Genomic DNA, 26,006 nt, shown 5'->3' on the forward strand with positions numbered 1-26,006 from the left:
AAAGCAGCACTTGTACACGTCCTCTTTCTCTCTCTCGCTCTCGCTCTCTCTCCCCGCTCCATTCATCCTCAGCTGATTGGGAAAGAGTCTGCAGTTGCACTCTGGACACAGTGGTTGAGCAGATTTACTGTAGAAAGTGTAGATCAGTAAAGGCAGAAGAGCCTGTTTTGCATTGCGCTGTGAAAGTGAGTACTTGTCTGCATTGTTGGTCAGATCTTTATCTGACTCTCTGCTCTGCTGTTTTTAGAAGAAGCTTTGAAATTGGTTCTCAGATTGTCAGGAGTATGCAGAGTGTACAGATTGTGTAGAGATATGAAACATCTGTCAACATCATGGTTTAGTTTTTTTTTTCTGTTTTGTTATCAGACAATGTCAGATCTAAAAAAGTGTTTAATGTTGACTGATATTCCATGATTTCACATTGCAGTATCTGAAGGAGATGTTGTTCAACTACATATGGAGTGTAATGCACACTAGTGTATGTCCAATCAGAAGCTGTGTTAGACCATAACAATTTGATTTAATGTCCAATGTTAGTATGCAAATTCATTCTTCACTCAAGTCATTTTCAACAAACAATATGAAGGACAACAAAATGAGAGTGAGCAGCATTTGGATCTTCAAATTTAAACGTATAGTATATTTTCAGTAGTTTGACAGTGTATTAAGATAAAACCTTGCAAATGTACAGGTTGTAGGACTCATATTGCGTTCTAGTCAATGCTAATAGTACTGTATGTTGTAAGCTATTAGTATGTACTGTACCAACTCATCCGCGCTCTTTCTCAGTGATCTTGTGATGTCAGTGTTTCCATGAAAGTGTTAACCCTCATGTTGTCCTTGGGTTTTATTTGACCCGTTTTCAAAGTTTCTGTATCAGAAATGAATGATCAGTTCACTACTTTCATTGAATTTGGGGTCTTTTATTCAATTTCATAGCATTTGAATTTTTTTTAAATTTTTTTTTTTTTTAAATGGTTTCAAAACGGTATCCTGACTAAACTTTGACAGACCAGTCTGTGATCCACTCATCCTCTGATTTTAAATATTTCTCAAAATAAATCATTTCTGCTTTTTTTTACCTCATAAATTAGAAATAATTTCATTTAAATAAGGTTAATTGAACATGAATTCCAAGAATAAGTGTATAGCTAGTAGAGGTTTGTATTAGTGGTTTAATTAAGAATGGTAGTGGGGGGGGGGGGGGCAGCGACCAAAAAAGAGACAAAAAAAGTGTTCATTTTCAATTTGACCCAGGAGGACAACAAGTTCATAGCCGACGGGAAGGCAACACAAGGGTTAAAACTTTTTTTTTTATTTATTTTTTTTTTAATGCATTTAATTTTTTGGGACTGACAAGGCACAAAGAATTATGGGACAAATTTGATTGTGCAGACCCATAGCTCCAAACTTAAAGGTCCCATGACATGGTGCTCTTTGGATGCTTTTATACAGGCCTTAGTGGTCCCCTAATACTGTATCTGAAGTCTCTTTTATATAGACCTTAGTGGTCCCCTAATACTGTATCTGAAGTCTCTTTTATATAGACCTTAGTGGTCCCCTAATACTGTATCTGAAGTCTCTTTTATATAGACCTTAGTGGTCCCCTAATACTGTATCTGAAGTCTCTTTTATATAGACCTTAGTGGTCCCCTAATACTGTATCTGAAGTCTCTTTTATATAGACCTTAGTGGTCCCCTAATACTGTATCTGAAGTCTCTTTTATATAGACCTTAGTGGTCCCCTAATACTGTATCTGAAGTCTCTTTTATATAGACCTTAGTGGTCCCCCTAATACTGTATCTGAAGTCTCTTTTATATAGACCTTAGTGGTCCTCTAATACTGTATCTGAAGTCTCTTTTATATAGACCTTAGTGGTCCCCTAATACTGTATCTGAAGTCTCTTTTATATAGACCTTAGTGGTCCCTCTAATACTGTATCTGAAGTCTCTTTTATATAGACCTTAGTGGTCCTCTAATACTGTATCTGAAGTCTCTTTTATATAGACCTTAGTGGTCCCCCTAATACTGTATCTGAAGTCTCTTTTATATAGGCCTTAGTGGTCCCCTAATACTGTATCTGAAGTCTGTTTTATATAGACCGTAGTGGTCCCCTAATATTGTATCTGAAGTCTCTTTTATATAGGCTTTAGTGGTCCCCTAATACTGTATCTGAAGTCTCTTTTATATAGGCCTTAGTGGTCCCCTAATACTGTATCTGAAGTCTGTTTTATATAGGTCTTAGTGGTCCCCTAATACTATATCTGAAGTCTCTTTTATATAGGCCTTAGTGGTCCCCTAATACTGTATCTGAAGTCTCTTTTATATAGACCTTAGTGGTCCCCTAATACTGTATCTGAAGTCTCTTTTATATAGACCTTAGTGGTCCCCTAATACTATATCTGAAGTCTCTTTTATATAGACCTTAGTGGTCCCCTAATACTGTATCTGAAGTCTCTTTTATATAGACCTTAGTGGTCCCCTAATACTGTATCTGAAGTCTCTTTTATATAGACCTTAGTGGTCCCCTAATACTGTATCTGAAGTCTCTTTCCCAAAATTCAGCCTTGGTGCAGAATTACAGCCACTAGAGCCAGTCCCACAATGAGCTTTCCTTAGTATGTGCCATTTCTGTGTCTGTAGCTATTGAGGAGGAGAGAGGGGGGGGGCAAGGTGGAGGGTGGGGGTGTGGCCTTGATCAACTGCCACTTTCCTTGTTTTCAAGTCATGTCTCTCTCTCTCTCATGGGCGGGCCAAATTCTCTGGGCGGGCAAAGCAGAGAAAGGGGAGGTAACCTTTCCCCTTATGACGTCATAAGGAAGAAGATTCCAGACCTCATAAAGTGATATTTTCATGCCATGGGACCTTTAATATTCTCTCCTCTTACACAGTACAGTTGCATGATCTCTTTACACTTAAGAAGACTGCTTTTGGTAGGAAGAACTCAAACTCCTCTGTGTGAGTTAATTTCCTCTGTCCCAATGCAGCCTGTTGTGTAATCAGTAACTCATGTTGATTGAATTTAGATTACGTGTCACATTTTCGCTGCAAGGACCAACACACTTGTTTATTATTATTTATTATTATTTTAAGCCTTTATTAATTCAGGGAAGGTTCACTGAAAGAAAGCCTCTCTTGTGCAGAAACACATTGACATTGACATAGTTACAGTTACACACACCTACATTTAGTTTATTTATTTCACAGAACATAAAAAAAAATAACATTGAAGAAATACAAAAATACACATGACGATGTGGTAGAAACCTGTACCGGCGTGTATATAAGATTGTAGACATCCAAAATCAAGAATACATTAGGTCAATGCCCATCATGATGGAAATGTAAACCAATAGTAATGTTGTCTTTTTGTTTTGTGACACCGTACAAAACCTAATGGCAATTTGAGATGTGTCTTACTGTAAATACCGGGGGGGGGGGGGGGGCGCAGCTTTTGTTTCCAAAAATACAACATGTCAGATTTATACGTCTGTAATCATTAGTTTATTGGTATTAATCAATGCAAAAGTAAACAAATAGTAATGTTCTCAGTTTGTTTTGTGACGCCGTACAAATCTTCATAGCAATATCCCCCCTCACTGAACACAGAAGGCAAGTAGATTAAGCAAAGGAATTTGGGTGTGTCTATACTCTTAATGCCAATGTGTAAAAATCTTTTGTCTCTTCCCCCCCCCCCCCACCCAGAAAAAAACACAACAACATAGAGCTGGGCAATATATCGATATTATATCGATATCGTGATATGAGACTAGATATCCTCTTGGATTTTGGATATCGTAATATCGTATTCCTGGTTTTAAAGGCTGCATTACAGTAAAGTGATTTCATCACTTACCAGACTGTTGTAACTGTTCTATTATTTGCCTTTACTCACTTAGTCATTATATCCACATTACTGATGATTATTTATCTAAAATCTCATTGTGTAAATATTTTGTGAAAGCACCAATAGTCAACACTACAATATCGTTGCGGTATCGATATTGAGGTATTTGGTCAAAAATATCGTGATATTTGATTTTCTCCGTATCACCCAGCCCTACAACAACATGGGAAGCACAAGGAACAAAGAGTTAGTTGATCTGGGACTGGAACAGCACATCGTCCTTTTCTATCCCTTTTCTCTCGTCGGTTTTTAATTGCATAGTTAATCTCAACGCTCTGCCATCCCTGTCTTGTCTTGTCCACAGGTAAATAATCTTGTGCGGAGCTTTTGCTGCCAGGCAGGATGATGCTGTCCACATTGAAGGACATTGGGAAGCAGCTCCTCCGGGTGAAGGTTGTGGACTGCAACGTGGAGGACTCGCGCCTGTCTCGGTGCCTCAACACGTTTGACCTGGTGGCCCTGGGCGTCGGCAGCACGCTGGGCGCCGGAGTGTACGTGCTCGCCGGCGCTGTGGCACGGGACAGCGCCGGACCTGCCATCATCCTCTCCTTCCTCATAGCTGCCGTGGCCTCAGTCCTGGCCGGACTGTGCTACGCCGAGTTCGGAGCCCGCGTCCCCAAAACTGGCTCGGCCTACCTCTACAGCTATGTGACGGTTGGGGAGCTGTGGGCCTTCATCACAGGCTGGAACCTCATCCTCGCTTATGTTATCGGTAAGACACTTCGAAGGTCCGGTGTGTAACATTTTTAGTTGTTCATTATCAAAATCTGTGTTGCCCGTTCACAAACATGAACCGGGGTAGACGCTCCATATTCATGCGCCATCTTGAAATACGTTAGCCGGTAAGGGACATACAGGACATACTGCTCCGCCTTTCACGTTTTCACCGTCACATGATAGACTCACAGGTGCTGCTAATGGGTATCGTCGCTTCCCGGCAAGTTTGAAGAAGGAAACATGGAGGACCACACGTATTCAAAATCCAAATTTCAGGAACAGGAGTCTTCTTCGCCCAGAAAAAGAAAAAGGATGTTGAAAAGAGCAAGAGATCGGCGTCATCAGAAAAAAAGAGTGAACGTTGGAGCAGCCTTCCAAAGATGGGAAGACCTGACGAAGGAAAAGGGGATCGAAAGAGACGGCTACCGTAGCTGTGATACGTACTTTGAACTGCGTGGCGCGAGAGCGTTGGTTGCGATATATGATCTCAACGCTAGATGGGAGAAATTCCCACACATTGGACCTTTTAAAATAAGGAAGGAAAGGAGTTGGCTTCTGCTACATCATGACCACGTTCAGCCCCGACCAAAAACGTAGCAACAACACCTACCAACATACCTGTTGTGTGCGCAAGCGCTCTGCCTTTTTATTACCACAAGTTTACAGACCCATCTTTGCTGATTGGGTATCACCTGTGACACAGCCAATAAACAAGAGACACTCCCACCAAAAGAGAGAAAACGTAACTCAAAGCCGCTGCACACTGTTTCACCCCGTTCTGAGGAAACCTGTCGTTGAACCAGGAAACCGTAGCAAAACGTTGCACACCGTTTTTAGATTGAACGTGCCCCAGATTAGGGCTGGGCAATATATCGATGTTACCTATATCGATAGATGAGGCTAGACATTGTCTTACATTTTGTTACCTTATTTAACAGAAATCTATGCATTATGCTGTTATTTCTGACACTTTGATAAACAAATGTATCTTATGCTTGAGTACATGAAACCCCAATTAACAAAATTGGTTAAAAAAAAACAATATTAATATTAAAATAATTGAGAGCTAAAACTGAGATTAGCTCTCACATTAAAGTTTATGTTAAACAGTTGTTTAGTAAATTGCTCTTAAACACATTTGGAGGGGATTTCAAATGCTATTTTATTCTCAGTTATCATTTTGGTGCTGGTGATTTTCATTTGGAGCTGGCTAAAACCTCTTTGAGGGGCGCCAAAAAATCCTCTATGCAGGAAAAACCCTGCCTTTACCCACTTAGTCCTTATATCCACATTATTGATGATTATTTATCAAACATCTCATAGTGTTAATATTTTGTGAAAGTGCCAATAGTCAACCCTACAATATCGTCTCGATATTGATGTATCTGGTCAAAAATATTGTGATATTTGATTTCCTCCATATCGCCCAGCTCTACACCAGATATTGTTGAGTTTGCATGAATACTTCCCTCCACACAGGAACTTCGAGTGTGGCCAGAGCATGGAGCGCAACCTTTGATGAGCTGATTGGAAAGCACATTGAGGATTTCTGCAGACGTTACATGACCATGAATGCCCCGGGCCTCCTGGCAGAGTATCCAGACATATTCGCTGTCTTCATCATAATAACTCTGACAGGTGAGGAGCAGCTCAGATCTCTCTCTCTCTCTCTCTCTCTCTCTCTCTCTCATATGTTCTCTCTCTCATGTTCTCTCTCTTTTTTCTTTTTGACATGTTCATCTCTCACATTCTCTTTTTTTAACTGCTTGCAGGAGTGCTTGCATTTGGAGTGAAGGAGTCAGCGATGGTAAATAAAGTGTTCACCTGCATCAATGTGCTGGTGCTGCTTTTCATGACCATCTCTGGCTTCGTCAAAGGAAACCTGAAAAACTGGAACTTGAACCCTGAAGAAATCCTCAATGGCACTAGCAACTCCAGCCTTAAGTGGGTGACATGAAGAGTTTATTCCCAAAATGTACAACGTGCCTAATGATATACTAGGGCTGGGCAATATGAAGAAAATCAAAAAGCACGATATTTTTAACCGAATACCTCGATGTCAATGTTACAAATCGCCGATATTATATCGACAATTGTAGTGTTGACAATTGCTGCATTCATAAAATATTTACACAATGACATTTGTGATGAATAATCATCAGTAATGTGGATATAATGAGTAAGTGGGTAAAGGCAAATAATCAAACGGCTTCAACAGTTTGGTAAGTTCAGAAAATGACATCACTTTACTGTAATGCAGCCTTAAAAACCAGGAAAAGACAACACTTGTGTCATATTTACGATATTACCATATCCAAAATCTAAGACGATATCTAGTCTCATATCACGATTGATATATTATCGATGTATTGCCCAGCCCTACTTGGTGTGTTTCAAGTAAGCGAATGTTCTCTTCCTTTTCCTTCCAGTATGTCTGACTCCTTATCTTCAGAAGGAAGTCTCGGTGAAGGCGGCTTCATGCCTTTTGGCTGGACCGGAGTCCTCTCTGGTGCTGCCACCTGTTTTTATGCCTTCGTAGGTTTTGACTGCATTGCCACTACAGGTGAGAGGAAATGCATTAAATTTGATGAGCAACACTTCGTGGGCCCCCATCCCTCTCACGTGTCCCGGTCTGTTTCCTACCCTAGGAGAAGAAGTGAAGAATCCTCAGAGGGCCATTCCCATCGGGATCGTGGCCTCACTCCTTATCTGTTTTGTGGCATACTTTGGCGTGTCCGCAGCCCTCACTATGATGATGCCCTACTACTTGCTGGATAAGAACAGCCCACTGCCAGTGGCCTTTAAGTATGTGGGCTGGGAGGGAGCCACGTATGCCGTGGCCATTGGCTCTTTATGTGCCCTGTCGACCAGGTAAGACTCTCCTACTGTCCTACTGCCACTCAGCATGACAAGGTGTGGAGTACTTGTAAATGTCTGCATGCTTCTTTTTTTTTTAAGGAATTAATACTTCACGTCCAGTACACTGAATATACTTTTGTTTAATTCAGAATTTAAAGGAACACGCCAACTTATTGGGACTTTAGCTTATTCACCGTAACCCCCAGAGTTAGATAAGTCCATACATACCCTTCTCATCTCCGTGCGCGTTGTAGCTCTTTCCGACGGCTCCACCGGTGGCTTAGCCTAGCACGGATCCTGAAGGTAATTAGTTCCAACTAGCCTACTGCTCCCAATAAGTGACAAAATAACGCCAACGTGTTCCTATTTACATGTTGTGATTTGTATAGTCACAGTGTGTACAAATAACAAGGTCACATGAGACACAGCCGTCTTCTAACCGTATATAAACTGGGAACTATATTCTCAGAAAGGTGAAGCACTGCTACTTCGGCGGAGTGATATGCTTGCACCTGAGAAGCACCGGACAGAGAGTAGAAATGCTTCGCTTTTCTGAGACTATATTTCCCAGGGTTGTTTGGCTCGAGGTGATGGTGCAAAGGACCCTCGGGTGAAATTACTCCGAACCATCACTTTATAGGTGCCCCGTGGAGTTTTCTCCTAAACCATTGGTTCTCGCAGCGGCTACTCGAAAAAAAAAGACAATCGTAGTCGTGTGGGAGCGGGGGGTATGTAGCAGGAGTCTGAAGGGGTATGGGACTGTATTAAGTTTATGAAACACTGTTCTAAACAAACAAAGTTTCTGTTTACATTCTGTTACTCATATTGTGTTGAATACATACCGATACGTATCATCTTTAAGATGCGCCTTTTTTTTTTAAACTCCCACTTTTATATTTAATCTTCTCATTAAGAAGAACATTGTGTTTATTTGAATGTCTGAAAGCGCTCCGTGATAACATTGTCAAATCATATTTTAGTTTATTTTTGCGAGTTATAAATGTAACAGATTGTGTTAAATGGGCTTATGATATGGTGGTGTATCGAACGCAGGCCCCTGAATTGAATCGAATCAATATCGCAGTATGGCAGACCTTGCGATATCAGCAAATATATTGTTGTCCAAAACAAGTTGTGATTTACACCCCTAGTATGTGGACGCCCCTGTCCTATTTTTATGTACTCTTGGTCTGGGGCTGTTTCCATGGTTTGGGCCCCTCAGTTCCAGTTATGGGAAATCTAAATCCATTTTAGAGAGAAGTGTCCTTCCAACTTTGTGGCAACAGTCCCCTGTTCTATTATCTAACTGTGCATTCACTTGCACGACATGCTTTTTCTCTCTCTCCCGTACTAGTTTACTAGGCTCCATGTTCCCAATGCCCAGAGTGATCTGGGCCATGGCAGAAGATGGCTTGCTCTTCAAATGTTTGGCCAGCATCAGCCCACGAACCAAAACCCCTCTAACAGCTACAGTAACATCCGGTGTTGTGGCAGGTGAGGTCCTGACCTAAACCTACTAACTGGTTGGGGTTCCCATCACCCAATAACCCTACAAGATGCTCTTGGTGAACACGGCCTCAACACAAACACTCAACCAAAACCAAGATTAGGGCTGCACGATCATGGCCAAATTGATAATCACGATCAACATTGAGATCACGATTATTCATTGATTTTAGGGACAAAATATTTTAATTGCACTTTCACATTTAAATAAACCGAGAACTGCTTTCCATCCATGTTGACATATAAATAAAATTTGACCAAAACTCTACCCCAAATTAATTTACAGAGCACTGCTTTCACTTTCATGTTGTGACTTAAAATATAGTTAAAACAAGGTTATGCTTTTACTCTGGACTGTCAGGAAGGTTTTTCACAGGCTGTCGCTGCAGGGTGCGCGCATGACCGCTCACCAAAAATGAAGCAAAAACATCTCAAATGCCCCCTGGTCGCTGGCTGTCAGTCTAGGAAGCGCTTAATCCGATATGCAGCGGAGTTTACTATGAGCGGAGCGCGCATTTTAAGTATCAATATTGCAGGCGATAATGTTCATTTAATTGTGGGAGGCCCAAATCGTGATCACGATTTAAAATTTGATCAATTGTGCAGCCATAACCAAGATGGTCATACAGCATTAGGGTAGCCCAGCAAATGTACAAAGCTGACACAGGACCATCCTGTGTACAGCATCCTGGGTTGTTATTCAGGATGCCGGGTTGAGAATGGCTGCAGTTGAGGCCTTGCGTGCAACCAGAGTTCCCAAACAAAGTCTTTTTTTAGTTAAAAATCTCTGCCTCCTCCTCCTCCTCTTTCTTCCTTCATCTTTGGCGTAGTCTCCTTGGCTCCATGTTTCCACTCCCACGCATTATCTTTGCTATGGCTCGCGATGGTCTGCTCTTCTCGTTTCTGGCATGTGTCAGCGAGAGGAAGACGCCCACCGTCTCCACCATGGTGGCAGGGCTTCTGTCCGGTAGGTAGCTGAGATGAGGCCAAAGGCAAACCGTGCCCTCTTTGGGGAAGGAGGATGGGGGCATAATCTCATAAGGTTGTAAATAAATGGAGCTGTACAGTTATAGTTGGAACTTTTGTACAAATTAATTAAAGGTCCCATGGCATGAAAATATCACTTTATGAGGTTTTTTTAACATTAATATGAGTTCCCCCAGCCTGCCTATGGTCCCCCAGTGGCTAGAAATGGCGATAGGTGTAAACCGAGCCCTGGGTATCCTGCTCTGCCTTTGAGAAAATGAAAGCTCAGATGGGCCGATCTGGAATCTCCTCCTTATGAGGTCATAAGGGGAAAAGTTACCTCCCCTTTCTCTGCTTTGCCCGCCCAGAGAATTTGGCCCACCCATGAGAGAGAGAGACATCATGGCATGCAAACAAGCAAAGTGGCAGTTGGTCAAGGCCACACACAGGCCACACACACACCCCAGTATTAGGGGACCACTAAGGTCTATATAAAAGAGACTTCAGATACAGTATTAGGGGACCACTAAGGTCTATATAAAAGAGATTTCAGATACAGTATTAGGGGACCACTAAGGTCTATATAAAAGAGACTTCAGATACAGTATTAGGGGACCACTAAGGCCTACATAAAAGAGACTTCAGATACAGTATTAGGGGACCACTAAGGCCTATATAAAAGAGACTTCAAATACAGTATTAGGGGACCACTAAGGCCTATATAAAAGAGACTTCAGATACAGTATTAGGGGACCACTAAGGCCTATATAAAAGAGACTTCAGATACAGTATTAGGGGACCACTAAGGCCTATATAAAAGAGACTTCAGATACAGTATTAAGGGACCACTGAGGCCTATATAAAAGAGACTTCAGATACAGTATTAGGGGGACCACTAAGGCCTATATAAAAGAGACTTCAGATACAGTATTAGGGGACCACTGAGGCCTATATAAAAGAGACTTCAGATACAGTATTAGGGGGCCACTAAGGCCTATATAAAAGAGACTTCAGATACAGTATTAGGGGACCACTAAGGCCTATAGAAAAGCATCCAAAAAGCAGCATGTCATAAGACCTTTAAAATACAATATCTGCATTATATTGTGGTGAACGTGCGTTGTTTTTGAACCTTTTGGATTAGTTTGTAGAAATCTTTCATCGTGCTGACGTTGTGTGTTTTTCTCCCGTGTGGCCTGCAGCTGTGATGGCTTTCCTGTTTGACTTGAAGGACCTGGTTGACCTCATGTCCATTGGCACTTTGCTGGCCTATACTCTGGTGGCTGCCTGCGTGCTGGTCCTCAGGTAATCCCCGTCTCTCAGTTTGCATGTCCAGTGTAAGATTGACAGGGCTCTAGAGGATTACCCTACCTGAATAACAACATATCGGTGCGTCTTCTCACTGGGAAGGAAATCCCTCGTGCGTGCGTGTGTGCGTGCATGGCTCACAGATTCACTGTTCTTTTGATACTGGATGACGAAGATGATCTAATCTGCCTCATGATATAAAACATGCAGTCTTCAAATACAGGATTGTTTGATCTTTGAGGATGAGAATAGCTACTGAGAGTTTATCAAGCTTTTCTAATGTATTTAGTGCATATTGGATTACAGTAATAAATCATCCTAATTACTTGTAGCATATTCACTTGTGATACAGCGTGTTTTTAGACTTGGTTAGGATCTCAAGAAAATCTTGTGGTGTGCCCTCAGCCTTAGTGAACAGCAGTTTTGGGAGTTCTGCAAGTCTGGTTTTGACCGTCTGTTTTGCCGTCTGAAGGTACCAGCCTGAACAGCCCAGTGTGGCCTACGAGATGGCCAACACTCAGGATTATGAGTCTTATAACGATGGGAACACTGACATACTACCACAACCAGAGGATCGCTTCACCTTCAAGAATCTACTTTTCCCTTCGAACACAGAGCCGTCCCCTCTGTCTGGGTTTGCCGTCAACATTTGCACCAGCATACTTGGTGAGTGGTGAGACACATAAGCTGTTTTCACATATGGACTGCGGACAATGTCCAAGGAATCGGGTGCGACATTGTCTGAAGTTTCCAGACATGCAGCACACAACGGGTGATTGGCCGTGTCAGATGCATTCTCGCTTACTGGAATTACTCCATTTGGTTTAGATGAGGGGCGGCACCTGGCTACAGCGTGCAGCAGACAGGACGTGGCGCGGATTACACTGTCACAGAGCCGTTCATAATTTGGTCCTAAACAACTGAGTCTCTTACCAGTCCTCAATTTGTCTGACAATTTTGATGCGTCCCTTACCGATAGAAGTTCTTGAATCTCTCTAGACATTTTTGTTGCCTTTTTATGTAAATCACTTTTCTTCCTTAACCCTTGTGTTGACTTCGGGTCACATTGACCCGTTTTCAATTTTTGTTTTATATCAGAAAATATGGGACGTAGAAATAAGCGCTGAAAATGTGTAGAAGAAAAATTTTACAATTTAAAACGTTGGAAAAAGCAAAAACGAACTGAAAAAAAAGGTGTTAAAAACGTCGAAAAAAACCAGACGGCCGACTGTTGGCAGAAAAGGTCACGGTCATCCCGCTTGCCATTTCCGGGTGAGTCCCGACTGCCCTGTCTCCAACTGAGCATGTCAGGTCGGCCAAAATAAAGGCCGACCGCTCCTCCAACGGACGACAGCATGGAACACACCGAGCAGACTCAAGCACATCATCTGATGACCTCTCCCTGCTGTTTTCTTCTTCCCTCCAGGTGTTTTGGTGTGTGTCGTCAGTGTGGTAGCGGTTCAGGGAGGGCTGGCCGCTTGGTCGCTGTCGGTCCTCTGTGTTATCATAGCCGTGTGTCTGATTGTCACCTTCATTGTGTGGAGACAGCCACAGAGCAAGGCCAAGCTTGCCTTCAAGGTAGGGTGTGTTCTTTCACCAGCGCTTTCTCCCACTCTTTCATAGTCAACACGTACAAGATGACGTTGTCAGAAATGTTGCTCCTATCCTGCTAACAACTACACATCTTTTTGCCCAACAAATGCAAATTGTGTGTACTTAACATTATTGCCGACTATTGGAAAATATACTTAAAGGACACATCCGGCGCAAAATGAACCTAGGGGTTAATAACACGTGTACCGAGTCGACCGTTCTCTGGGATATGTTTTTTCATGCTAATTGAATGTGACCAGTTTCATCACAAACCGCTATTAGCTTATAACGCTAGTCGTCGGGGCAGAGGGTAAAGTAAAAAGAAATCTCTATTTCTACACCACTAACAAGGCTCAAAATAGCACCACACTTCAACGGTAGCATAATGAGGGTCCCTACATGTAAACCCAAGCACTGAGAACTTTGTAAGTGTACAGACAGTTTATTAAAGAGAGAGTTTAGAAAGACAGAACCGTTCACGTATACAGGCGGGCGCCATCTTGGGTCGAATGACAAACGCCGTGCAATATGTTTTAATATGCATTTCCATGTAATTACATTTCACAAACGTAATTCCTATCGACCCATTGTGAAACCACGGACCATGGGAGATTTGAAGTGACCGTTCCGCTCACGTTGCACGGAGTTCGTCGTTCATCGGGTTGGACTGTTTTCCCAAGATGGCGCCCGCCTGTATACGTGAACGGTACTGTCTTTCTAAACTATCTTTTTAATAAACTGTGTGTACACTTACAAAGTTCTCAGTGCTTGGGTTTACATGTAGGGACCCTCATTATGCTACCGTTGAAGTGTGGTGATATTTTGAGCCTTGTTAGTGGTGTAGAAATAGAGATTTCTTTTTACTTTACCCTCTGCCCCGACGACTAGCGTTATAAGCTAATTAACCCCTAGGTTCATTTTGTGCCGGATTTGTCGTTTAACATTGTTGCACACTACTGACAAATGTACTTAACTTACTTATTACTGTACGCTATTGACAAAGTATAGTATACGTTTTTAAATTGATTGCAATCAGTTCATAATTAAAATCAACTTGCATAGATGTGAAATCCCTGTGAACATTTCATCACTTATTTGTCACTGTATGGTAATGCAGTCAGACTCATGCTGTAATAAAATGAAGGGAAGCCAATGGCTGCCTGGAAAATATAAAATAACCTTAGATTTATGTCTGGCTTTTGAAATCGGTTCAAATTCCCCCGACTCACGTTACACTCCACCCCGCTGTCTTCGGACAACAGGTCACCTCGTGAGATCGATAATGTTGTCAGACGCTTTAAGTAACAATCAGAGCCTGTCAGCGGCAAAAACAATCCCTTTTTAGTGGACAAAAATCGAGGGTGCACAATTGCCCCATTGGGTTACATTGCAGCTCGGTTCGCGCCAGCCAGTCACTGCGTTCTCGCTCAGTACTAGACCAATTTCAAAGGTTTTTGTTTACATCAGTCTATTGGACACAAATGCAAAACAGAAACAACGAAATTACTTCGCTGTCAGTGTTGTTTAGAACTGATTGTCAGGGATTTCCCTGCAACATTTCCCACTCAGCCATTATTCATAAGATCCATGTTACTATATGCCTTTGAGGGCATCTTTTCTCAGTATTTGAGGTTGAAATGTTAAACACGCGCACTCTCTCCTCGCAGGTTCCGCTGCTGCCCTTTGTCCCAGTCATTAGCATGTTCATCAACATCTATCTGATGATGCAGCTCGACAGAGGAACCTGGGCGCGCTTTACCATCTGGATGGTCTTAGGTACTTTGGATTTTTGGCCAAAAATGTCAAATGTTATCTCTGCTGCACTTGTGTTTTGGCAATGCATTAATGTCTTTGCCACAATGCTTCTGCACCATTTGTAGGTTTCTTTATCTACTTTGGCTATGGTATTCGCAACAGTGCAGAGGCAGTATCGACCACGCCAGCCTGCATGATTAAGGGAGAGCCCATGGCCACAGAGAAGGAAGCCTTCTTACACGACACACAAAACGCCACCGAAGAGGACGAGGACGATTCCTGAGGAAACGGGAGGTTCACTAATCCTCTCTGTTTCTGTTCTGTAAAACTCTCCAACATAGCTGCAGATCCAGGAGACGTATGGAGACACTAACCCTCCAATCAGAGCGTTGACTTGTTTCCTTATTCCAGACACAACTTTTAGTGAAAGTAGAGCGGCTAATTAGATGTAATAGCTAGGTAAAAACATTTTAAAAAGATGAGTCTGTTTACATCTTAAAACCAATATTTCATGTCAGAAAACTTTATTTTTCTATGTTTTTTAATTCTGTGGAACCAAAGCAACCAAAGGCAACGCACAAGTCAGGTTTTTTTTTGTTTGGTTTTTTAAGGCATCTGGTGTAAGTATATCTATTGTTAAACATCGTTTCTTCATCCGCAGTATATATCTGCATTAGGAGGCACAGTGCCCGCTACTGTGTCTGCATCCCATGGGAGATTCTTTTTGAAATCCTTTATTTCACACGTTAATTAATTGCATTGAAGGGGCTGTACTTGATATTTAGAAGAAGAATGGTCTGGGATTGCCTCCACACTGCTCTCACAGGCCGTTTCCCAACTCGTCAAATACTGACGCTTTGTCACGACCCTCGGGGTCAGATACAGACGCACAAGGTACTTACGTGCACTCACATGCATTGTTTTTGAGTACAGCCCCTTCAATTCAGAGTCGGCAAATAATTCTTCTGAAACTCAGCTGAGAATTTCACTGTATCTTTGGTGCTGTTTTGTGTCGTAAGTTTACCTCAAAGGTACCGGTGTTTTACATCGACAGTATATCTGAGAATAGCGCAGCATTGTGTTCCGAATAAGTACTCTGTGATCAGTATATCTTAGTGTTCATCTTCTAATTGATTGACGGTTTCCTCACAATGCACATTTACCCTACACCAGTGGTGTCTCCATCAGGGAACTTTGTGTGTTTTCTTTTATCTAGCCAAAGAAAAAAAGCTGCTAATGTGAATTGATTTCTCAGATACTTCAGAGGATGTATTTTTAAGGTGCCTTTTTCCCAAATGAATTCCACCTTTTTAGAGATATAGCTTTATCGCCAGCTAGAATTGTGAAAAATTGTCTGTAAATAATGTACACTTTGGATTTTGAAAAGCATATATTTATAATATATCAGAGACATTTCACCTTAGTGGACTATTTTCATGTTTTAGTTCACATACATCTGAATGGGATGAAGTACAATTAATCGGTGCTATTGAACACCTTTCGGTTTCCATAGTGATATATTAATACTGTATACTCAGAAACATCCTGCACCAAGCGTTCTAGCATGGCTCAGCAGTAACCCATGTGAAAGTGCCTCAGCTTGTCGGACAGGATGGGATGATCATGGAAAGGAAGGGTGATTGCGAGTGTGTGCAGATTCCCAGGGCAGCTAAAACCTGAACACGACCTATCAAACTGTGTGTTCACTAAAGACTGAAAATTCCACAAGGTGAAACATCTCTTTACTCAGTCCCTTTTTTTTTTTTTTTTTAAATGAGCCCTTACGATGAAATGTTTTCCTTTTTAGACTATTTATGCTCCATTGAGAGAAACTATCGCTGTTACCTGAAGCCAAATTCAGTTGGATTTAATTGGATAATGCGTCCAAACAATGCTGAAGTCACTGTAGATTTTTGTTTTAACGATTACATTGAAATGGCCTGCAAGGTTCAAATACTAGCTATTTGAGCTGGGGTATTATAATAATAATTATACTTTATTAATCCCGCAAGGGAAATTACAATGTTTTCACTCTGTAGTTATTACACACAGGCCTGAACTACACACACATGCTCAGTACACATGCACTATTGGAGAGATGACAGCGTGAGGGGGCTGCAGCTGTCGATGGACAGTGCCTTGCTCAAGAGCACCTTGACAGTGCCCAGGAGGTAAACTGGCACCTCTCCAGTTACCAGTCCACCGCCATACTTTGGTCCGTATGGGGACTTGAACCAACGACTCTGTGTTTGTAACGGTGTTTCCTGCTAAGATATTGAAGCAGCATGTTGCCAAATAAGATTGGGCCACAGACAGTTACTGATTTCCGTCCACAACTAGACTTGGTTTAAACTTGGAGATGTTTGAATCAGTGGGACATTATCACTTATACATTTTGATAACTTTACATGCATCATTGCCAATTTCCAACATGTCACGTGTTTTTGTAATTGTAAATACAGTTTTGATTTTTGCTTTAAAGCTCCTGCCCGTGTTACACTTGTCTGTCTGTCATATCACCCCGCTACCAAGTAAATAACTAGAACAAACTGTGCCAACAGTATTGTATCTGTTAACGATAAATGGATGGAATCTATTTGTTTGAAAGCTAAAAGTAGTCAGGAGTCATTCATTGGGTCAATATCATGCCTTGTTGAGTTGATATGTTCAGCCCTAGTTTCACAGACATTGCTTTAGCCTTTTGTTATGGACGCTGTAGTTCCAGTAAAACTCATGTGAGGCTTCATCTATGCAAATGAAACCACAAATACTTAACATGTTTGTCAATGACACTGTCTGTTTTATGTACACATTTTCATGCTCTTCTCAACGTGTTTACAGTGTATCAGAGTGGTGAAGGGCGGCTGCTCAGCATGTGCGGTCTTCGTATTGGTTTCGGTTTGTATAGTTTGTGCTGTAAATAAATAACGCTGGAAGTTAAAGCCACAGAGTTTGTCTTTGATTTTGATTTTTTTTAAATCGATGAGGCGCACACATCCCAGCAGCATGTGACAGGGTTATTTCCACTGTCGATTAATCTGTTGATTATTTTCTCAATTATTGGTTTAGTTGTTTGGGCTAAATAATGTCAGATTCATTTAATAGTTGACACTAATCGATTAATCTTTGCAGCTCTAGTATGGGTATTTTATGATTTTCAAAAACATTTTTTTTTATTTATAATGACAAAGTTAAGAGATACATTTTGATGTGGTCTGGGCTGGGGGGATGGGGTTGTAAAAAGTTGTAATTGCAATGAAAACTCAATACAAACATTGTTTAAAAAAACATGATTAAGTAGGCTATGTATTTGTATTGTGTGGGTATAATATAAATAAGAATAAAATAATGATACAAAAAAGCCCTTATCTAAAGGTAAGTAAGTATTTGGATACATGAAACCCTTACTCAATTCATGTTTTTGCGTAGTCACTATCGTAGTCGTCGTAGTAGCATCGTACCGTGTACACGGTACGATGCTACTGTAGGTTTCTATGTAGCTCTAAATATTTGAAGAGAAACAAATAACTTGACTTCACCTGCAGGGGGCGACTGGAGCCCATGTTTGCATGGGCGTTGAGTCTCCTCTCCTCTCCTCCTCTCCGTTTCCCAGCGAAGCTGCAGACTCTCCTCTCCTTTCTCTCCTCTCCTCTCCGTTTCCCAGCGAAGCTGCAGACTCTCTCCTCTCCCTCACGGCTACATTTGGATGTGTCCCTCCTGCCTCTTCTTGTCTTCCGTGCCGAGCTCTTCTCTCGCGGATTAGCTGAATCTGAACGGTAAGGTCTACCTTTTCCCACCGGGGACGGGACGGTTCTCTGCCTCTCTCTCCCTCTCAATCTCCCATCAGCGCCACTGATCATTAGATGTATTGACACGGCTGCATCTGCTGGAGAGACTGCGGAGCATCCTTTTGGTGCTGGTGTGTGTATTAACGTTAATATTTTCAAGTCATTTTCTAAGTGTTTTCCAGGCGTGCACATTCTAATAGCTGTTGGATACTGTCGAGATATAAAAAGGCAACCTCGCTATAGGTGGACTCACCTGTGTGTGTGTGTGTGTGTGTGTGTGTGTGTGTGTGAGAGAGTGATGTTCTTTCACCTCTAGAGTATCTCATGTTTGTTTTCCAGTGTCTGTCCTTATAAGCAACAAAGCATCCGCTCTCCTTCCTGTTTGGGGATCATGTGTGTGTGTGTGTGGATGCACTTTATATTTAGAAGCCGTGAAATGAGGAACAAGGCAGCACGAGCTGAATGAATGAACATCCGTAACAGTAAAGAGATGGATGTCTGTCGGTGGGGTGTGAGTGACCACAGTTGTCCAAAAGGCCTGATCTTTGTTGCATTATGTAAGGTGTGACAGTGAAGCACTGAGCACCACAGAGGCATCAGTGATTATACTAATTTAACATGAAGGGTGTTGATGTACATAGGCATGTGTGTTGCTTCTTCACCCTTCACCTGTAGGTAGGGCGTTGTTAAAATGATCGATTCTCCAATTAAAAACCGATTTTTGTTTGAGTGATGTGATATCGATTAATACAATCCAGAAATCAATCTTTTAATATATGCCTTTTCAAGTAAAAATGACACGAAACGAATGTTGTTGTAATGTAAACATTAACCTGGTGCATTATTACAAAATATTTGAAGGTTGCTTCTTCCTTGTACAATTTACATGATAGGTTCACTGAGAATCTCTTTTATATCCAAGCAAGATTGGTGTTGTAACTGAAATGTCCCTAACCTAATTGATATCGAATCGGGACCAAAATAATTGGAGATAGCCAGCCATACCTGTAGGCCTTAGAGGCGCACACACTAGTTTATGTGTACTAAAGTCCTAACAACAGAAGATCTTATTTGACCTTTGCTTGGCTACACAAAGAAAGTCAGGGCTGCTGAAACATTAAAAAGGGAGGGAGACTGGCGCCTCCATGTTCATGCATCCTCAATATTTCATGAGCATTCCAGATTACACATCAAGTGAAGCTTGGTGGACACCCGGAGGCCTTGATCTGTGCTCTGCTCCCAGATATATACGCCTGCTGAAACTGACCGAGCTTCTGTTTTCACGGAGAAAAACAAGTGGTCTGAGCTCACACTCGCGACGAGCCCGTCGCGCAAGGATGCACATAAGAGGCCCTGATGAATGTGAAGGTCTCGCCGTCGTGCTGCATACAGTATCAGGAGGCAGGTGGTGGCGGGGTGGGATGCTGAACGCTGGGGGGGGGGGGGATGGGTGAACATGCTCAGGGAAGCATGTTGTTGGTACGAGCATACATTTCCTCAATCTCCATCATGGCGTCACCGCAGGGACGTTATCAGCTGTTGCAGCCGTGAGCGGGAAACAACCAGGAAATGTCATTTAAAGGGGGGGGCAGGAATGATCCAAATTTACAGTAGGGCTGCACAATATGTCGTTTTTTTATGAAACTGTGAAAGGCTGCGACGTATCGTTGAAGACACTCAGAGATTTTACGTGTTAGTTGAAAGAAAATATCAGTAGTAAACTGCACTTTAAAATGTACCCGTCATTCTTTTTTAATGGTGCCTTTTATAGTCAATTCACTTTTGAATTTGTTCAGTAAAAGAATGTCATAATGATTTCCTTTCATTTGTCTTAAATTGGACAAGCAATGTGTTGTATTGTGGCAGAATCGTGAAAGCGGCAGAAAGGCAGAACTGAGCACACTTTATTCTCTGTTTATCATTATCGCGATACTCAACAGCGTTATCGCATATTTTCCTCATATCGTGCAGCCCCGTACCATGATGTGCTGTGGGAGTGGAAATAGCAAGGGGGGGGGAGGAAGTGATGAAGAATATCATAATAGTCAGCAAAGAGGGGAGCAGAGATGCAGAGTTAAAGGACTTTGAATTGCAGATTACACATTTGTTTTGTACCTTTCTTTCTGTCCTCATTCTCTCCTAAATGTTTGATGCGTGATGAGTTTGTTTCTCACTTTAGTGCATAAAACTGATAATTATGTGATGTACTGTAGCCTATTGAATATTACAAAGATGGATAGTGCATTTAATAAATATACACACAAGTCTGATTAGATTTTAGACCAGTATGTGCTGTGGGAGTGGAAATAGCAAAGGGGTGGTAAATGGAAGTGAAGAATATCAGTGGATCAGAGTACTTGCGCTGCACTTTTTCAGTCAGTGAGACTAGCAGCATCCTGCTCTTTCCTGCCCGGACAGCTCTCCAGAGAATTGGGAAGAGAAGGAGGTTGAAATTAATTAAAAAGTTATTTTAGTTCATTATCTCTGTACTGCTTGGATTTCATCCAGCGTGGGAGACTGTGAAGCAGAACATTATCAAATCCACAGTATGAAAAAATGTGAACTTGACTCACAAAAGTAGGGCAGGTAGGGTAAAATAGGATTCCTTAAAGCCAGCAAGGGTCCATTTTGTGATTCTGAGAGATGTTGATGTTAGATATCAGCATTAGTAATAACTTTAACAAGTTATTTAGATCAAGTGGTGCCAGATATGTGGACGATCTGTCCCCAAGTTGTTTATTGGATCCTTGATATTTCTTATCTTCCATTGTTTTGAAGTATGAGCATCATATGCCGTTCAGTACTGTTGTTACTGTGTACGCTTGTCTGCACTGCAACGAGTTGGAGTTGTAAATCAATTTAAGGGATGGAGAAGTATCCTGGCTGCCCGCAGTAGAAACAATCCTGTTACCAGATTGCAGCTTCTCTCTTGAAACAAGACTTCATTTATCCAATTTTTCATCTCTTGACAGCATACTACAAGCAAGAATCTTAACCGAAGCGTCATCGGTTGTTTGGTTACCCAGAGGGAGTTCGTGGCGTTATGTGGTAACCATACAGTGCTGTGGGAGACCTGATAGGGAGGCAGGGGAGAGGCAGGTGTAAGGGGATCTGCAGTGCAGGTGCTGAGACAGCATTTAGTGTGGTGTGGTGTGTTGGCCTGCACTTTAAACAACACACTGCTGTCTTTGGGCCCTCTTTGCATTTCAAAACACAGCATGTGGTTTGTAACCGATAGTATTTCCCCTCCTTGTTCTGAGCATGCAGCAAACTTATATGGCACAAGAGATTTATTTTCATAAGAAGGGAAATGAGATGCTATTTCCTGCTGTGCGAGTGGATTTGTTGGGGCATAATGTGGGAGCAAAGAGATGAGGTGGATCAGTAGTCAGTCAGGTTTCAAGCTAATCAGATGATGAGTCTAACAAGGACTAATAAAACAAAGATAATTCTCCAGTTTAGCTCTGCTTTCGCTGGTGTTTGGTGTTTTAAGCCACCTATGTCGTCTTCTAGGCAGCGCTGCATGGAAGGCACTAGTGTTAGGCAAGGGTTAGGGTTAAAACACAACCCCCCGGATGGGCGCTGCAAGGGGCACGGGCACAAGGGGACCACTTAAAAAACCGAGTTCGGTTATATTTAAAAGAACCGCTGGACAGCAGGAGCATAACACTTCAAATAAAAGGTCACCTCCACACCTGCCATGGCCTCTCTCCTGGAGACATTACAAAAATAATTCTATCCCAATCTAGCTCCACATAAAAAGGACTAAAAACATTTAAAAAGTCTAAAATGCTATCTGAATTACTTGCCCTTGAGGTTAAAAAGTACACATACCATTACAAATTAGTAATAAGTGCTAGGTTTAAAAGTGCTTAAAAAGTACTCAGCAGATGAAGAGCGACCAGCATGGGTGGATATGGAATTTGGATCATCTATACTCGCTCTTCATTCCCTGGTTTGCTCCCAATTCCCTTTGTCTGCCTCCAACTTTACTTCGAACCCAGTGGTGGCTCACTCTGTTAAAATCTGGATTCAAATTAGGAAAAGCCTAGGCCTCCATAGATCCTCAGACCTCTCCCCCATTGTAAACAACCACCTATTCCTGCCCTCTTGCACTGATTTGACTTTTCGGACTTGGTTTGACAAAGGCATAACTAAATGTAAGGACCTTTACAACCAAGGAACTTTTATGTCCTTTTCTGAGCTCAAAGAAATTTGACTTGCCTAAATCCCACCTGTTTCGTTTTTTTTCAGATTAGGCATTCTGTTCAAAATCAGAACCCCAAATTCCCTAGTCGACCCCCGGAAACTCTGGATGATTCATTATTGGGTCTTGTTGCGGAACAAAAGCGGCTAATTTCTAGCATTTACAGCCTTATCAATTCAACTATTGACACCCCAGCGTCCGGTCCCAAGGACTCTTGGGAGAACTTGGAACCACTCTACCTGATGATTATTGGAAACAAGTCTTAGGCTAGTTCATTCCTCTTCAATCTGTGCGAGACACAGCCTCTTACAGTGTAAAGTGGTACACAAAGTTCATTATACTAATTTGAGGCTGTCTCGGATTTACCCCAATGTATCTGACTCCTGTAATAGGTGCAAGCATTCCCCAGCCGACCACTCCCATATGTTCTGGTTCTGTCCCAGGCTCGCCACATTCTGGTCGGAAATCTTCAAAACTCTTAGCACAGCATATAACGCTGCCATCTCTCCTGAACCTCTCTTGGCTTTGTTTGGTGCCCCTTTGCAGCCTTTTGCTTCTAAAGTCATGCAGACCGTTCTTGCCTTTGCCACCCTGATGGCCAGGCGTCTCATACTCATACTCTCATACATATTCATCTCATAGCAGTTGGGTGAAAGAGGTGTTACTGTCCGCTAGACTTGAAAAGCTCAGATTTTCCCTCAATGGCTCCTTAAATTCATTTGAAATAACTTGGAGACCTCTCTTCAATTATATTGAATCTGTAGCATCTCTGCCTGACAGTGACGACTGAGCCCCCCCCCCCCCTTTTATTTTATGTATGTATGTATTTATTTATTTTTTATTTCATTTACTTATTTATTTCAGTATTTTCTTTATGTATCTGTTTTGTTTAATGTCTATTACACACATGTCAATTTTGGATTTACCTTGAGAATTGTTCTCTCTCGGGTGGGGAGGGATTGATGGAGCGCTTTCGCCCCAATCTGTTTGAAACAGGTATTTGTTTTGTGCTTCTATTTTCAGCCCTGATGACATCCCTTTTTAGGCTACTACTGCATTCCTGAAATAAAATATCTTTTATTTCCTTTAGTTTTTGTGACGTGAAATAAGTAGGTAGGGACAAAAACTACCAAGGCCATTTTAAACAGTTATGACCACTATGATATGACTTTATGACTGTCTCTGTGTCCCACTTTGCAGCGTTAGATGCTTTCTCTTTTGGCGGGGGTTGGGTCTCTAAATTATAGAGTGCGGTCTAGACCTACTCCATCTGCAGAGTGTCCCGAGATAAATATGATTTGTCTCTATAAATAAAATGTAATTGACCACTTAAGCGTAAAAAATGAGAATGTTTTTTGTTAGTTGTTAAAAGTGAATGTATGGTACCTACATGTAGCTGAAGTTGACAACCAGAGCTGAATAATAGCAATTTGACGAGATGGGAACTTAATGTGGAGGTGCTTTTGAGCGTCCGGTAAAGGTCTCTCTCTACTGGATAAGAGGCCACTCAGGAAATAGGTCAATTGCAGACATCATTCATTATGTGCTTTTGGCTAAAGACATGATGGGAAACAGCAGAGATGGAGCAACACTGGATTTTTCCAATGTATACTAAAGAACTAATCAGAGACCCTAAATATCAGAACAAGTGAACACACCTGCTGCTAATAATCTATAGCAATTATTTCTATTTATGTTTGTAAGATTGTTTTTTTTGGCATTTTAGGCCTTTTTAAAGGACAGCTGAAGAGGGGAAAGAGGAAAGAGAGGGGGAATGACATGCAGCAAAGGGCCGTGGGTTGGAGTTGAACCGCCAGCGTCGAGGAGTAAACATTTATATATGGGCGTGAGCTCTAATAGGTGAGCTTCCCGTACCCCCATAGCAATTATTAAATACAGCTCTTATAATCAGAAGTGAGCTGCCAGACCATGTGCTCCAAAACATTAAATTTATTTTGACAGTCTTGGACTCGATAAATTCCCCTATCATGATCTCAGCAGGGAAGTCAGTCCCACATGGTACAGACAGATATATTTTCCACACTTAAAAGTTCCACATTAGTATCACAGTTCCTCATGACTTCTGGTGTCTAGAGATCACTCGCTCCCATACTTAATACTAAGTGCATTCTGTTTTGTAGATACAGGCAGTAAGGCTGTAACTCCAAAAACCACCAGCAGCACCAGAGTCCAGAGATGGCCTGTCATACACATGCTTACATGTAAACACCATAAATGTGAAGCCATTCATTGCTAATGTAGTAGCAAACAGACCTAACCTCCTCCTGGTTGCCCCACAGCGCAGCATGCTCTCATTATGCCACAACCACAGAGCTCCTCTGCAAGAATATCAAAAATATGCTTCTTTTCGTCTCAAACAATGACATGTTGTGTCATTGTCGGCTGTTTACTTCATGTTCTGGGTTTGGTAACATTTGATGTATTTACAGCAGTGAAGGGAACAGTAAGCAATGACTGATGCAGAGGGAACATGCTTGGGATCATACAGTAGACAATGCCAATGACAGTTGCAGAATGTAAATGATCTTGTTGACAATCTCAAACTACACTGCATAAGACATCTAGGGCCCTATCTAGCACCTGGCACAGCGCGGCGCAAAGCCCGACGCAAGTGTCTTTGCTATTTTAAGACCGTCCGTTGACCAACAAAAACCTGGTCTAAAGTCAGTAGCGCAGCAGTTCATTGTTATTTTAACAGCGCTATTTACACTATGCTTGTAACACACAAAGGGACGAGCAGCAGCACACAAGCCTGGCTTTTAAAGGGAATGGGAGATGACACTCTTGGTTTATTGCATGTTACGCCCAAAACACACCTATGAATTAATGAAGACACTAACCGTGCGTTCATGGACATCGGAAAAACGTTTTTCCGAGTGGAAACGTTATCATTCACGTCCCTCCAGATTTTGCTAACCGAGTTTCCCAGTTGGTGACGCGTTGTTGACAACTGACGTTTGATGGAGGCGAATTTGGTTCACTGAACATATTTCAATGACAATAAACTTATTTATTGTGGACAAACGCCTCTGCTGAGAAACATACGCAGACATAACGTGTTTCTAATTATTCATAAATAGGCCTATGTATAACAAAAAACAACACCTTAACCGTGTCCTTTCCCGTTTGTTGTCCTGCAGATAACACAAACACCTGACGATGTGCTGTTTGTATGCTCGCATAAGAAAACAGCAGCAAATTATTGTGGCCTCCATGTTTTCACCAGGTTTTCACACACCTGATGCCTTAGGCTACGGCCAACAGTTGGTGGCAGTCATGCAACAAGTTGTTATGCCAAACGCCAATATAACGGAATACGAAGAACACGCATCCCGATATGTGAACGCTGGTAGTCGGAAAAACAACGTAATCACGGG

General features: G+C 41.9%; 1 protein-coding gene across 3 annotated transcripts in view; it reads left to right on the forward strand.

Moving 5' to 3' along the window:
* LOC144515159 (high affinity cationic amino acid transporter 1-like) overlaps nucleotides 1-17,555 on the forward strand; it is a 25,292-nt gene extending 7,737 nt beyond the window's left edge. For 2 of the 3 annotated variants that reach the window (XM_078245752.1, XM_078245753.1), the window contains 11 exons: nucleotides 4,214-4,621; nucleotides 6,106-6,264; nucleotides 6,399-6,570; nucleotides 7,056-7,189; nucleotides 7,275-7,497; nucleotides 8,840-8,979; nucleotides 11,160-11,262; nucleotides 11,738-11,931; nucleotides 12,692-12,843; nucleotides 14,526-14,634; nucleotides 14,739-17,555. In XM_078245752.1, the coding sequence (XP_078101878.1) occupies nucleotides 4,252-4,621; nucleotides 6,106-6,264; nucleotides 6,399-6,570; nucleotides 7,056-7,189; nucleotides 7,275-7,497; nucleotides 8,840-8,979; nucleotides 11,160-11,262; nucleotides 11,738-11,931; nucleotides 12,692-12,843; nucleotides 14,526-14,634; nucleotides 14,739-14,896 (1,914 nt within the window). In that variant the 5' untranslated portion in view covers nucleotides 4,214-4,251 and the 3' untranslated portion in view covers nucleotides 14,897-17,555. Of the gene's footprint in view, nucleotides 1-120; nucleotides 186-4,213; nucleotides 4,622-6,105; nucleotides 6,265-6,398; nucleotides 6,571-7,055; nucleotides 7,190-7,274; nucleotides 7,498-8,839; nucleotides 8,980-11,159; nucleotides 11,263-11,737; nucleotides 11,932-12,691; nucleotides 12,844-14,525; nucleotides 14,635-14,738 lie in introns of those variants that run through there. The other variant, XM_078245754.1, reaches the window with a different exon arrangement.
* Nucleotides 17,556-26,006: the final 8,451 nt, after the last annotated feature.

Source organism: Sander vitreus, chromosome 3 (genome assembly GCF_031162955.1).
Source record: "Sander vitreus isolate 19-12246 chromosome 3, sanVit1, whole genome shotgun sequence".
Lineage (NCBI taxonomy): Eukaryota > Metazoa > Chordata > Actinopteri > Perciformes > Percidae > Sander > Sander vitreus.